Source organism: Populus nigra, chromosome 18 (genome assembly GCF_951802175.1).
Source record: "Populus nigra chromosome 18, ddPopNigr1.1, whole genome shotgun sequence".
In the NCBI taxonomy this organism is placed as follows: domain Eukaryota; kingdom Viridiplantae; phylum Streptophyta; class Magnoliopsida; order Malpighiales; family Salicaceae; genus Populus; species Populus nigra.
In genome coordinates this window covers 9,740,467-9,754,172 of record NC_084869.1, presented here as the reverse complement: position 1 = coordinate 9,754,172, position 13,706 = coordinate 9,740,467, and the positions used below count along the sequence as shown (strand labels likewise).

General features: G+C 34.0%; 1 protein-coding gene across 1 annotated transcript; it reads left to right on the top strand.

The window, feature by feature from the left end:
• Positions 1 to 8,843: 8,843 nt before the first annotated feature.
• On the top strand, positions 8,844 to 12,866 carry LOC133677893 (histone deacetylase 6-like). The gene is made up of 6 exons (XM_062100028.1): positions 8,844 to 9,580; positions 10,243 to 10,683; positions 10,791 to 10,933; positions 11,818 to 11,908; positions 12,010 to 12,120; positions 12,552 to 12,866. The coding sequence occupies exons 1-5, from the start codon at positions 9,038 to 9,040 to the stop codon at positions 12,112 to 12,114; spliced, it is 1,323 nt and encodes a 440-aa protein (XP_061956012.1). The 5' UTR covers positions 8,844 to 9,037; the 3' UTR covers positions 12,115 to 12,120; positions 12,552 to 12,866.
• The last annotated feature ends 840 nt before the right edge of the window (positions 12,867 to 13,706 follow it).

Sequence of the window (13,706 nt, the reverse complement as noted above, 5' to 3'; positions counted from 1 at the left end):
TCACTAATGCCTGCTGGGAATACTTGGAAAACCAGAAACAATGGTGATATATATTCGAAGGGTATTAGATGCCTTTGTTCAAGTTCAACAGATTCTTATGTTTAATAAAGACTGTCAACAAGCTTTCGATACACATACTGGTTCTATGCGTTTGGATGGAATCTGGTTGGTTGCCTGGTCTTTTCCCGATCAAGATTTGGTGGAAGCTCAATACGGATGGCAGCTCACTTGGGAATCTGGGGAATGCAGGAGCTGGTGTACTTACCAGAAGAGAAGATGGGGATTGGTCTCTGCCGGCAGTGGTGAATCTAGTTTAAAAATAATATAAATTATATTTTAAATTTTAATTTAATGATTTAAATTTCTAAATTAAATTAATTCATTAATATGATATTATAACCTTATAATCAAGTGGTTACACAAGTTTAAATTTTATTATTTTTATTTATTTATTTGATAAAAAATAGTATAAATCTATTTAAGTTTTAACCTCAAAGAATTTTCAGAAAATAAAAAAAATATGTTAAAAAATAATAAATTACATCTTTAACTTCTCATAACAATTTTTTTGGCTGAGTTGGTTTATTAATACATACTACTAAAATGATTCCTGAATTATGGCCTCGGCCTCGTAGACATGGAATTCAGATTGTTTTAGAACATTAGGGTGTTCCTTTGAAGATAGGATCTGATTCTGCTGAGGTTATTAGATTTTTTATTGAACCATGTTCCGAGGCGCATCCAAAGTCGGCCTTGTACACTCGATCAAGGATTTACTAGAGGGTGGTTTGATGCATAAGATGTTTTGCGTGAAGAGAAAACTAATATGCAGACCAATTGGCAAGGTTATGTGCTATTTCATAGAACAGCAATGGAGATTTGGCACTTTTCCCTTGAGGGCAGATTCTGCTAGCAATTTTCCCTGAAGAAATAACAAATTGTGATGTGTTTGACATACACTTAGAATAGGATAAGGATAAATTATCAAGTGTTTTGAATAAACTTTGAACAGGATAATGATCTATCCCAAGTTGTTCCCAAGGCAAAAAACTTTTTTGATCTTGTCTTGTTCTACACACACTCGAATCTAATATTCTATAGTATAGTGTAGTCTAATCTCGTTTATATTATCCTGTCCAGGACAACATCCCACACACATTTTTGAAGTATATTTTCAAGTTTAAGAAAAGGGTTGGTTTATGATAGGCCTAGTACCGGGACAGAGATCTAACATGAATCGGGAAAATAACAAGGCAGAAAGGGCACTATATTTTTCTGCTGTTGGCCCAACGATCCTAGATTATGATCCAATTAACTCGAGCTTATGTGATCTACAGCTGATACCACTTGATTATCTGCCCCACCTAGCTAGGTTAATGTTCTGTAAAAAGCAACATATTAAGGGCTTTATGTCTTTTGTAATGATCGTCATCAAAACAAAGAACAGCCCAGGAGAATAAAGTAGGCTGCCTTTAAATCAATTTGATCGACATGATCATTGATTGATTTGGATGTCGATTAATAGCTTTAAAATAGTCAACTTTAGATATCTTTCAAGTTGCTTACTACTTTTATAACAGCTTTCCATGTATTTTCAAACAATCCGGCATCCATGTATTAATTACAAACTAGCTAGTGTATCTTCGTGATACTGTGGGACAGTTTTGGATTTTTTTATTTATTTTTATAATAATTAAAATAGATCTTTACATATGTACAAGGAAATTATTTAAATCCTGGAAAAAATAATAATTAGGTGTAATCTCGTTTTCTTGTTCATGTATTTTTTTCTTGTTTTGGAGCTAGGAAACATTTTTTTTTATTAGCAGTATATTAATTTCCTGAATAAAAGCTGAATAAAAGCTAAACATGATGGTATTCATAATAAAAATTAATGATTTGAATTAAGAAGGAAAAATATATCTTTTTAATGAAAACCTTTTTATCTTATTCATATATTTCTTTTTTGTGTTGATGAAAACATGTTTTTTATATTAAATTATTTGGTTTTTGAATAAAAACTTATCACGAGATTGCTCTTAAGGTGTGGTTCTCGAAGGAATATTATGCTTGGATAAATATGGTTGTTGGTTCTTAGAGGAACTGGATTCCATATATGAGGAACAAGATGTTTAGAGACTGTATCTCGTGGCAGTGAGAGCTATTTTTATATTAGCTAAGCGAGCGATGATGCTCTCTTATGCTCTCCTGCACCTCACTCTAGTCTACCTCTTCATCAAACTAGAGTTGTCTACACATATTGAAAGGTAGAACTAATGGTGCTAATGAAGGAGCCATTAGAGATTTAAAGAAGTTGATAGAGCATATATGATGAGAGAGTTTGTAACCCTCTTATATATTAGAGTTTATGAGTTGTCAATCAAGAAAAGAACAATACAATATATAAAAAGAAAAGGAGTTAAACTGACTTTTGTTCAAGATTCCCTAAGGACAATGCCACTTACAAGGTTAGAAAAAAATTCTCAAAAGATCAAGGATTTTTTAAGGTTGATTGATGGATTGGAGATTGAAATTGCCAAACTTAAGCTTCACAAGCACTTGCAAAAGAGATTTCTTTGTTGGGTTTAGAGGAATCTTTGATGCTTAAGTTAATACTAGTTTAGGATAAATGAAGCTTTAAAGTTGTGTTAAAATTGTGTTGTGTGTGTTTATAAAGAAGATGCACACGATAATTAGTAGTTCAAAAAGAGAATGTGACCCCCTTCACTTTATTTAATGATTCATTTAGTGTTTATATACCCCTTGTGACATATTGACATGTAATCCATAAAGGCAAGTGACTTCGTTTGAGGTTGGGCGTGTTATAACACCATTTAATGGCTCTATTATGGCAGGAGAACATGTGAATATTTAATACATGTATGCTTTATCTTCATAGTTGATGGTGAGTAAACCAAGTTTGATTATGAGAGTGTACTTGGGGAGTAATAGTTGGATTCGGAGGTTTAAGTGAGGGGACACGCAATTGGTTTATAAATGAGAGGACAAGTGATCGGTCAACCAAAAAGGGATATAATCTTTGCACACTTTCTCTATCAAATCACCCAAACTTCCAACCCCTCACTCTTTAAGTTTCACAAATTTGGTTTGATATAATGAGTAGAAAACATTTTACCATACTCTCATGCCCATAACTTGAGAGAATTTGGAGAAGAAAGAAGGATAAAAGTGAAATTTCCAAGCAAGGAAGTTTTTTCTCCACTATTACAATAATGACACTCATTTTATGGCCTATATGATGTTTTCATCAAAACTACAATTGTTGTTATTTTTTATATAGATTTATATTTATTTTCTAGCCCAAGATTTTAACTAGTTTCCTTGGGATTTTTCTCTTTAGCCATAAAGATTTGCCCTTAATTTAATATTTATCATTTGAAAATTTTGCTATTAAACACATAGTTTACATCGAGCATCACTCATTAGTGTGTATATAGATTTTTTTATATATACCTAATCTTAACTTTATTTAATTCCGGTGATTAAGCACCCTTATTGTAAGTTTTATTTACTAGCATTTCTAGATTCTCATAGATTTATCATGCTAATACAGGAGTTTGCATACTTTAAATACAAAATCTCAAAGCATAAAACAATCTTTCAACTTCTTCAAATTTCTCTCCCTCTTTTACTTATCTTGTGAATTAAAATTAAGTTAAAACTAAGCATATATGTATCCAATTTTTGATGAGTTTTTCATAGTTTTACTTATCTTTCTTCAAACTTCTCTCTATAATCTACTCGCCAACACTACGCGGATCAATGTCATTATTTTGATTATTTTCAGCTTCTATTAGATGATTTCGATCGCTCTTAAAAATTGATTTCAAACCTTAATGCATTGATTTATTTATTTTGAATAATTTGAAATATGTTATTGATTTGTATGAGTGGATATTTTGATGTGGTATGTGTTGACTTGATTTATATGTGATGAGATGATCCTATGCTTAGATGATGATGCTAATTGGTTCTTATGCATGGATGAATGTTTGATAAAAATAATAATCGTGAATTCATATATATATTTCATTGTTTTTATGTGCGAATGTGAATTTTATTCATATTTGATGAGTTTTCTTATATGATAGGAATATTCTCATAAAATAAATAAATCAATAAAAATCTTATTTTAAGTATTTTGATTTTTTTTTTATGAAAGAGTCGACCCATTAATATTATAATCACGAAACGAGTCATTGTAATTAGATGTTGAATTTTTTTATTTTATTAAAAATATTTTTGTTCTATTTTATATGATTTATATTCAACCTAAGGGTAATATAATCACTAAACTAGTCATGTTCTTTAAAAGTTGAAAAAAACAATATATTCTTAAAGTTTTCTTTTTTCAAGATGTGAATTTTACCTGTGAGTTGAAAGGTTCTCTTTTTATTTATTTTTTCATCATATAATAAACTATTATCCTAGCGGCAGAGTTGCCTTCAAGATGATAACATTTGTTTCTTAGTATAATATACTATTATAATATATACAATAAACTATTATACTTATGATTAAAAATAAGTATAATATAGCTTATTTTATAGATATATGGTGATAGTAATATTTTCTGTTATATAATTAGCTCGCAAAAATGATAGGGTGTTTTTAGTTATTATAAATCTAAGTGCAAACTTCCTCTGTATTTTTATCTTTTAAGTGATCGATCGAGACGTCATCATTTATGGGAGTGAGGTCATTTCTACGAAATTCATAAATCATTTCTTTCTGAATTTCAGGCTCTATACACATGCTTGTAAATTTCTCATGGACTTTATTGTCTGGTTGTCCACTTGTACTGCCTTGCTTATAACCTAGCTAGCTGCAAAATTTTAAAAGCGTGGTGCTCAAATATTATAAAGAGACACACACGCAAAGTATAAACAATATGGACAACACTCTTATCCAAAAAATATCTCCATATGATACCAAGCTATTGAGGTCTATATCAGTTGAAATTGGAAATATTAGATGTGGGAGATCAGTATATGTACGTATACATATTGCTAAAAAAAGAGTTTTTACTAAAAATAATAATCAAGAGCTAATAGTTTGACTCAATTTTTTTGATAATTTAGCTTAAAAAAGGGTGTAAAGGCGCTCTATATGCATGCAAGGTCGCAAGCATCGACTATTGTGATGGCTACATGCATTTTCTCACATTAGTTCCAAATAATACCAAACAATATAGTACTTAAAAGGTGATATACCCCGGTGTGGTCCTTGTGGACACAACTGGTATTTTCGTTCAAAGCCATGAAGGCATAGTCCCTTTTACGTTGTCTCCATCAACCAACAAAAAAGCTTCCTTTTCAAGAGATGATGATCACAAAATGATAGTGAAAAACCATCTCTCCCCCTTAATCCTTCCCCCCAAATGATTACGTTACGTTCTTTCCCTGGGTCTGAACTTTTGCTTGTCTCCATGGAAAAGAAGGGAATATTTTTTTGTCCCCAAGAACAATTGCTTATTGGACACCAAGGATATGGAGACTTCGTGAATATCTAGATCAATTTATTTACATCTCGATTAATTTCTTGAAATCTTAAAATTAATGATTATATAAACTTCTAGTGATTCTAAGAGATGTAACACCTAAACTAAAAACCTCTAAAAAATAAATCTAGCACCTAACTAGTTAACCTACACCGCTTCACTTCAGCTTTTTATTTATTATATGCATCAATAACTTTCAACTGATTCATTATTAGGTCATGGTAGTAGGGTGCTCATAACCAGCAATAGGGTTATTTTAATGGGATATCTCTTATCAAATAATTGCCTCAGTTAACTTAAATTTTGGGCATAACTCATCTATGAAGATGTACCAGTTTCAAGATTCCATTGGTCCCCCTTTAACACCACCCATGCACTCAAATCCACTAGCTTTCGAGGTCAAAAGTTGCGATGAGAGTGCCTTGAGAAGAAAAAACCTTAATGTCAAAATCAAAATGCTAAGAGATAAACCTGATTGAAGTTCAATGTCCCCAGTTGACAGCAAATTCCTGATTTGACACCAACTAATTAAAACTCCTGCCATAAGCCTTCAATTTTCATCCTTTGGACCACGTTGCTCCTACTTTAGAGTCCAAATAAAGTACCTTTATGTTACGGGTAGGAAGCTGCAATACAACCCAACATGCGAAGAAGCAATTTCATATTCAGAGAAAGAAAGATTTGAAAAATCTCACGTTTTTAACGCTAAGGGCTGACCAAGATATTCCTTTCACTGGCCTCTACAGGTCTTAGCTAGGCCATCACTGCCTTCTATAATTGATGTTTACGCAGGCCGACGTAGCTTTCCTCAGAATTTCTCGGGAGGTGATGATTTTGCATGCATGATTGCATGATCGAAGATGAAGGATGGCCAAATATTCTCTTGTCTGCAAAAGCCTTAAGCTTCGATGTAGAACACCACATTCCGTTAGATGTTTTGTATATATCATACATCAATATGGCCATTTAAGTTGAAACCAATATTCATGATTTGACACCGTCTTTGTGGAAAATATGTGTTGTGTCGCTTTTCCTTTTGCTCGTGGAAGAATTTGTTGCTTCATGACGACGACGATGATGATGATATTCTGTATACCAAGCATTTCAATAAAATAAAACCTGCCGACGACGACTACAATCATCATATAAAGAATTGACTTTTCTAAATTCAAAAGATTTCCGTTGTCGTCTCTTTCAGAAAAAAAGAAAGAATGGAACAAATGACCTAGACGACTTGAAGAAATTTAAAGAGCAAGATGAAGAAGCCCAAACAGGCCCAAGGAAGGGAAAGAAAGCTAAAAAAGAAAGAAGAGAAGGAGCCCAACCAAGCCCAATACTCTCAGCCCAACCAATCCTAATAAAAAATAGAGAGAGAAAGCCCAATTAGAAAGTAAAAAAGAAAAGAAAAAACATGTTGTCAAAGTGTTACTGGAGCCTCCGAATGCACTATGGGTTAGCCGAGACAAAGCCAACTCCACAAAAAAAAAACCCATCATTAGAGGTTAGAAGCCTCCGAATGCACTATGGGTTTGTGTACAATCGAGCAAGTGTCATACATGTACCAAATATATTTCTTTATCTTTTTTTATTTTAATCTTCGATTTATCGGTAACTCTCCATTTCAGTCGTCGAGTGTGGCCAAATAGAGCTCAATAAAGGCTTACTTGAAAAAAAAGAAGAAGAGAAGGGGAAAGCAAAATGAGAAAAAAAAAACAAAATCAATCAGACCAACCAAGCCCACCAATGTAAGGGGGGAGGAAGGAGAGAGAAGACAAGTATCCAACCCAAACATTAATTATATCGATTTTTATGGCGTCAAACGAGGTTTTAAAGTATATTCAGGACCTGTTTGGGAACCCGGCTGCGACTGCATTCTTAAAAAATTTGAATTTTTTTTTTATTAAAATTTAATATGGTTTGTACGTTTTGGATCGTTTTGATGTGCTGATATCAAAAATAATTTTTAAAAAATAAAAAAACATCGTTGGCATGTATTTTAGCACGAAAAGTTATTTGAAAAGCACCCGCAACCACACTGCCAAACACGCTCTTAGTACACTCTTTGTTTTTCACTTAAAAGTGCTTTTCACTTCCTACGAAATATCTTCTAAAGGCTTGGTGTAAAAGAAAAATCATCAACAAATCTAACCATATAATAATTTATAGAAATATCAAATTTATCTTATAAATATCTCTCTAACATGCATTTCATATAAAATAAATTCTCCGCTCTTTATATCTTCTATTATAAACACAACCCTTTTTGTTTAATTTGTTTTTTAAATTTAATTTGAATCTAGAAATCAACATATAGAGAATCTTGTTTACCAAAATATATTGAATTGGTATAAGAAGTGCATTTTTAAAATCATTTGGACAATATAATTTTAATTGGTATGAAATTTGTATGGAAAGAAAAGAAAAAAAGAATCTTTACATTATTTTTTAGTCGTGTGCATTAGTGAAGAGTTTTCCTCTTACTCTATCGCGCATCAAATTGGGTGTCAAATAGGGGAAGAGCTATTTAATTCAATCTGTGTATTTCATTTGTAGTCACGTGACACTAACAAGCAAACTAAGCTACTCGTCGCCCAGCCGTATAAAAGTGTGTTTGGCAGTATGGTTGCGGTTGCTTTTCAAATAGCTTTTCGTGTTAAAATGCATGCCAATGATGTTTTTTTATTTTTTAAAAATTATTTTTGACATCAGCACATCAAAATGATCTAAAAACACTAAAAACATATTAATTTGAAGTTAATAAAAAAATAAAAAATTTTCAAATTTTGTCAAAAGCGCTTTTGAAACGCAAAAACAAACAGGCCCTTAGCCATGCGAAGGGATATGATCAAGTTACGAGCGTTTTTGGACGTACATTAATAATTATTTTTAAAGTATTTTTTAAATTTAAAAATATATTAAAATAATATTTTTTTAATTTTAAAAAATTATTTTTAATATTAGTACATCAAATAATCTGAAAATATAAAAAAATATTAATTTAAAATACAAAATAAATTTTTTTTAATTTTTTTAAACAGAAAAATAAAAAGCATAAAGAATTCAAAACAAAATTGAATGAGAGAAGTTTCTAACTGGTCTAGAAGCTATAAGTGGCCTCTCCATTTATAACGAATCGACTGTATTTATATTTTATTTATTATCTAATTTATAATAATTTTATATATTTGTCTTCGATAATTTGATAATCAAAGTTATTTTAAAAAATAATAATAAAATTTGATTATTTATATTTTTGTCGTAAAGAAGAGAAGAATTCTTTTTCAATAATCATTAATATATAAAGGTGGGATTCAACGATATCTATATTTTATACAAGGGGGTAAGGTAATCTATACAAAATTGGTATTGAAGACTTTGGATGGAATTGTAATCCTTGTTCTGAGAACGTATTCCACCCTATTTTTCATCTCCTCTTACAAAGCTCCCCCTCCTGCTCCCCCCACCTCTTGAGAGAGAGGCAAGCACACAGATTTTCAATTTCTTATTTGAAAAAAAATGCTGGATACTAATGGAGGCGCATCCCTACCATCAACAGGAACAGACGCAGAAAAACGCCGAGTCAGCTACTTCTACGAACCCACAATCGGTGAGTACTACTACGGTCAAGGCCACTCAATGAAACCCCACAGAATCCGAATGGCCCACAACTTGATAATCAACTACGCTCTCCACCGTCGGATGGAAATCAACCGTCCATTCCCAGCAGGTCCTGAAGACATAGGGTGGTTCCATTCTGATGATTACGTGGAATTCTTGTCTTCAGTGTCACCACAATCAGCGAGTGATCCGGCACATGGGAGGCAGTTGAAGAGGTTTAATATTGGTGATGATTGTCCGGTTTTTTATGGGTTATTTGAGTTTTGTCAGGCCTCTGCTGGTGGCTCAATTGGCTGTGCTGTTAAGCTTAATAGAGGGGATGCTGATATTGCTTTGAATTGGGCTGGTGGCTTACATCATGCGAAGAGGAGTGAGGCTTCTGGGTTTTGTTATGTTAATGATATTGTTCTTGGCATTCTTGAGTTGCTCAAAGTTCATAAGGTAATTTACTAGTGCATCTCTTTCTCTCCTTTACTTTATTTCTCATGTATTTCGGTTATTGTTTGTTTGCTTTAGGGTTTTTACTGGTTTCTTTCTGTAGGTTTTGTTTTTGTAAATGATAATTTGTGTTTGATATTCTTTTTTTGTAGTTAGTTTATTTCCACTAAGCTATGTTTTTATCAATTTTAAGCAAAGTCTTGGTGAGTATGTATTATTTTGCGTGTCTAGTTTTCGAGTAAAAGTAATGGTTGTTTTTTGAGAGTCCAAATTAGGGTTAGGTGGAATCAATATCCACTTGCTTAATGAGATGATGAATGACAGCACAAATGATATGCATCCTAGTTATGCAGATCGGGAAAGCTAATGATGGTTTTTGATACATGCCTTTCTTGAAATACAGTAGTTTCTCTGTATTCGACCATATTTGTACAAATGGTCGAAGTGCACCTGGTTTCTGCTCATTTCCAATTTTATTTGGGACATGATCGATTTTGAATGGCCATGTTAAGAGTGCTTTTGTTTTTTTTTTTTGCTCATGTGATCTCAATCAATTTGTATTGGAGTAAATTTTGTTTATCTTTCAAGTTTTGTGAATCGACATGGCTGCATGTTCTGATTTCTTAATGTTTTTCTGAATGCCTTCTTTGAATGGATTTGGGCAGCGTGTATTGTATGTAGATATTGATGTCCACCATGGTGATGGTGTTGAGGAAGCATTCTATACTACTGACAGGGTTATGACCGTGTCCTTCCATAAATATGGAGATTTCTTTCCAGGGACGGGGCACATCAAGGACATTGGAGTTGGGAAAGGGAAGAACTATGCCCTGAATATTCCTTTAAAAGGTGGGATGGATGACGGATGTTTCCGTGCTCTGTTTCGGCCACTCATCCAAAAAGTGATGGAGGTTTATCAACCTGATGCAGTTGTTCTCCAATGTGGAGCAGATTCATTATCTGGTGATAGGTTGGGGTGTTTCAACCTGTCTGTTAAGGGCCATGCAGACTGCCTTAGATTTATTAGATCTTTTAATGTTCCTCTGATGGTCTTGGGTGGGGGTGGGTATACTATCAGGAATGTTGCCCGTTGCTGGTGCTATGAGGTATGCTTGCGTATGCTTGCGCACACACATGCACATAAAAAACATGCACACATAGATTGATTCCATAACAATGCCAAGTTATTCATACACATGTTGCTTTGTCTCAGACTGCAGTTGCAGTTGGGGTGGAACCAGATAACAAATTGCCTTACAATGAGTACTACGAGTACTTTGGCCCTGAATACACACTTCATGCTGACCCATCCAATATGGAGAACCTAAACACACCCAAAGACATGGAGAGAATAAGGTGATTGTCAGTACTTCATTACTTCTTTATAACTAAAGTTGCAATTAGTACTATGTGAATTACATTTCAAAATTGAGGATATAACTCTGAGAGATTGGAACCTACAAGCAAAATCATTTTGCATTTAACATATAATGCCTGTCAACTTTGTAATCTATAAACAGGGCATAACTACTTCTAGTTGATATGCCCCTTCTTTTTCTCATATCAAATAAGGGTTTGCCATATACTTCTTTGGAACATGGGGTCAGAATTCCTATGTTAAAATGGGATCAACTTCATTTTCACTATAGTTTAGAGCATGGTGCATTCATGTGCTACATTATGTTCTTGTTCTTAGCTGATTGCCTCTTTTATAAGTTTCTTGTTCAAAATTCCTCCTATATTCTTGGATAATCACAAGAATGAAGGCAATTATTTTATTTAAATAGAAGCTTATGAATGGGACTGAATCAGATTGACAATCATTTAGCTGAGAACCCATGCATCATGACTAAAAACTCAGGTTTGAGGTCTATTATTTCATGAGGCCTAAAATTAACTTCTGTTACCCGGCATTCTGTATCAATTATTGAATTGCCACAATTGTTTTTCATCTGTTCTGATATTTGTTACATTCACTATTTGTTAATGCTGTGGTTAAATTTTCCAAGAAAATTTCTGTGTGCTTAAACTGCAATTTTCTCTTAGTATCTCTCTCTCTCTCTCTCTCTCTCTCTCTCTCTCTCTCTCTCTCTCATGCATAGAACTTAATTAGGTACCCAAATGTGGTTGTAGATATAATGTTTTTACAAAAGTTCTGTACAAATTTTTGTTTGCTGTTCTTCCAACTTTCTTTGTAATTATGTCTGCTTGTTCAATTTTGTGACTTGCAACTTTTTCAGGAACATACTGCTAGAGCAACTTTCTAGACTGCCTAATGCTCCCAGTGTACCTTTTCAGACAACACCAGCTACAACTGAAGTTCCGGAAGAGGTTGGTGGGCTGTGGAAAATTTTCTGGAAATAACGCAATTGTCATTACTTCTTGGGTTTATCTCTTTCCTTTTTGAACTTGTTGGATGTGTGGTTGGACAGGATGAAGAGAACATGGATCAAAGACCAAAGCGTCACGTATGGAATGGTGTTGATTATGAGTCTGATCATGATGAAGATGAGAAACCGGAACCTGGATTTTTCTGAGATAAGGTAAGAAATTTTAGTTGTCTGCTGAACTGAACTTGTCAAATCACTTCTGGTGCTCTGCCCCTTTAACTGTATCTGCAAATAGCTGAAGCTGCTCACGGCCTCACACTTCACCCATTTGAACCTAAGTGGTAGAATATGGAATTTCATCAGTTGTTCTTATGCAAGTTTCTGTCCGTCTGTCTCTCTATGTCTTTCTCTACGAGTTGGTGAAAGTCATTCATGCAAAGTGACTGCAACTGAATCTGAAAGTGGGAATTATATGTCACCTGCTTGTCATGTTTGTTACATTTATCTCTGCCACTTTTACACCTAATGATAATTGAGATAAAGGGAGATGTTGAGAGCTATTACACGTAGAATTTTGAAAGGGGATCCCTAATCCCTACACACCTGCCTCCATCTGATGTAGAAATTTCTGAATATTAATGTAGGGAGAAGAAGACAAGAAAGAGCATCCATGGTTGTGACGGGTGGAAAACAGTTATTTTCTAGTTTCATTGCTTCTATATCATGTACAGATCCCCCCTCAACATGTAGCTTATAGTTTCAGAGGATTTCATCTTTGGATGAGCAACCATGTAGATACTTTTGACAACCATGTAGAATAGGTAGTTGCAAATGGTCATATTCACTCATGCTGCGAGCCTTTTTGCTGAATTACTGTGTTGTACAAGCAGTTGTGGTTGATAACCAAACGGAATGTTAGATATATTTTTGTGCAGAAAACCTTCATTTATTTTGGTTAACACAGTAATTTTTATGTACCGGGCAAGCAAAAGCATTTAGATTTTGGACCGACCTGGGCATGCCCGTAGTAATATACCAATGATGCAGTAAGCTTGAATTGATCATAACTCACAACTGATAGTGATGGTGATAGTGATGGAGTAAGGGTGGCTCAGCATTCTTCTTGAATGTAGTAATTATTATCATGGTATGTAAAGGGACTTGTATTTATTTTGTTAGCATACGTGGTAACACATTTCCTTTGAGCTGGTGGCGCGCTCACTGTAACTGGTAAGCTAAGATTTGTTTGCAACTTTGTCATTGCGATGCTAAAGAGCTTCAAGGTTTGTTTATTTGGTAGTTCATGGTATTACCAACCCTAAGAGCTATGTTAGATGGTCAAAGAGATTTATTCCTCCTTTTCTTCTTCTTAATATATGAGATAAAACACATCTTTAAGATTGTAGTTTTTAGATGCTCCTGGAACCATTCACAGCATTTCCTTTCTCCTCAAATCACTAACACTTGAACGTTTCCACTACTTTGCCTCTGAAAATACGCCCCAGACCCGTTCCATTTTCAAGTTCGGAGCGAGTTCCGTAGCTCGTTTGACCCATTAGTGATTGATGTAGGAAGAGAGTATTTTGGTGTCGAAAGGCTCCAGGGTTTTTTATTTACGATGGAAATGCATTAACTGCTAACGTTAACGATCGGTACTCGGGGCTTCTTGTCGGTTTGTTTGATTCCTGAACTTTAGGATTCCCAAACATGGGGGAGATTACGGAAGAGTTTAAGGAAAGACGGGTGTGTCGAGGTGAATGCCGGGGTAGTTGAGTGGAGGCTGAGGATAGAAGAAGGGA

Bases quoted from the DNA above. Each gene is read 5' to 3' on its own strand.
- LOC133677893 (XM_062100028.1), top strand. From the start codon at position 9,038: ATGCTGGATACTAATGGAGGCGCATCCCTACCATCAACAGGAACAGAC. The intron at 9,581-10,242 runs GTAATTTACTAG...GGATTTGGGCAG, and splicing joins AGTTGCTCAAAGTTCATAAG to CGTGTATTGTATGTAGATAT. The intron at 10,934-11,817 runs GTGATTGTCAGT...CAACTTTTTCAG, and splicing joins AAAGACATGGAGAGAATAAG to GAACATACTGCTAGAGCAAC.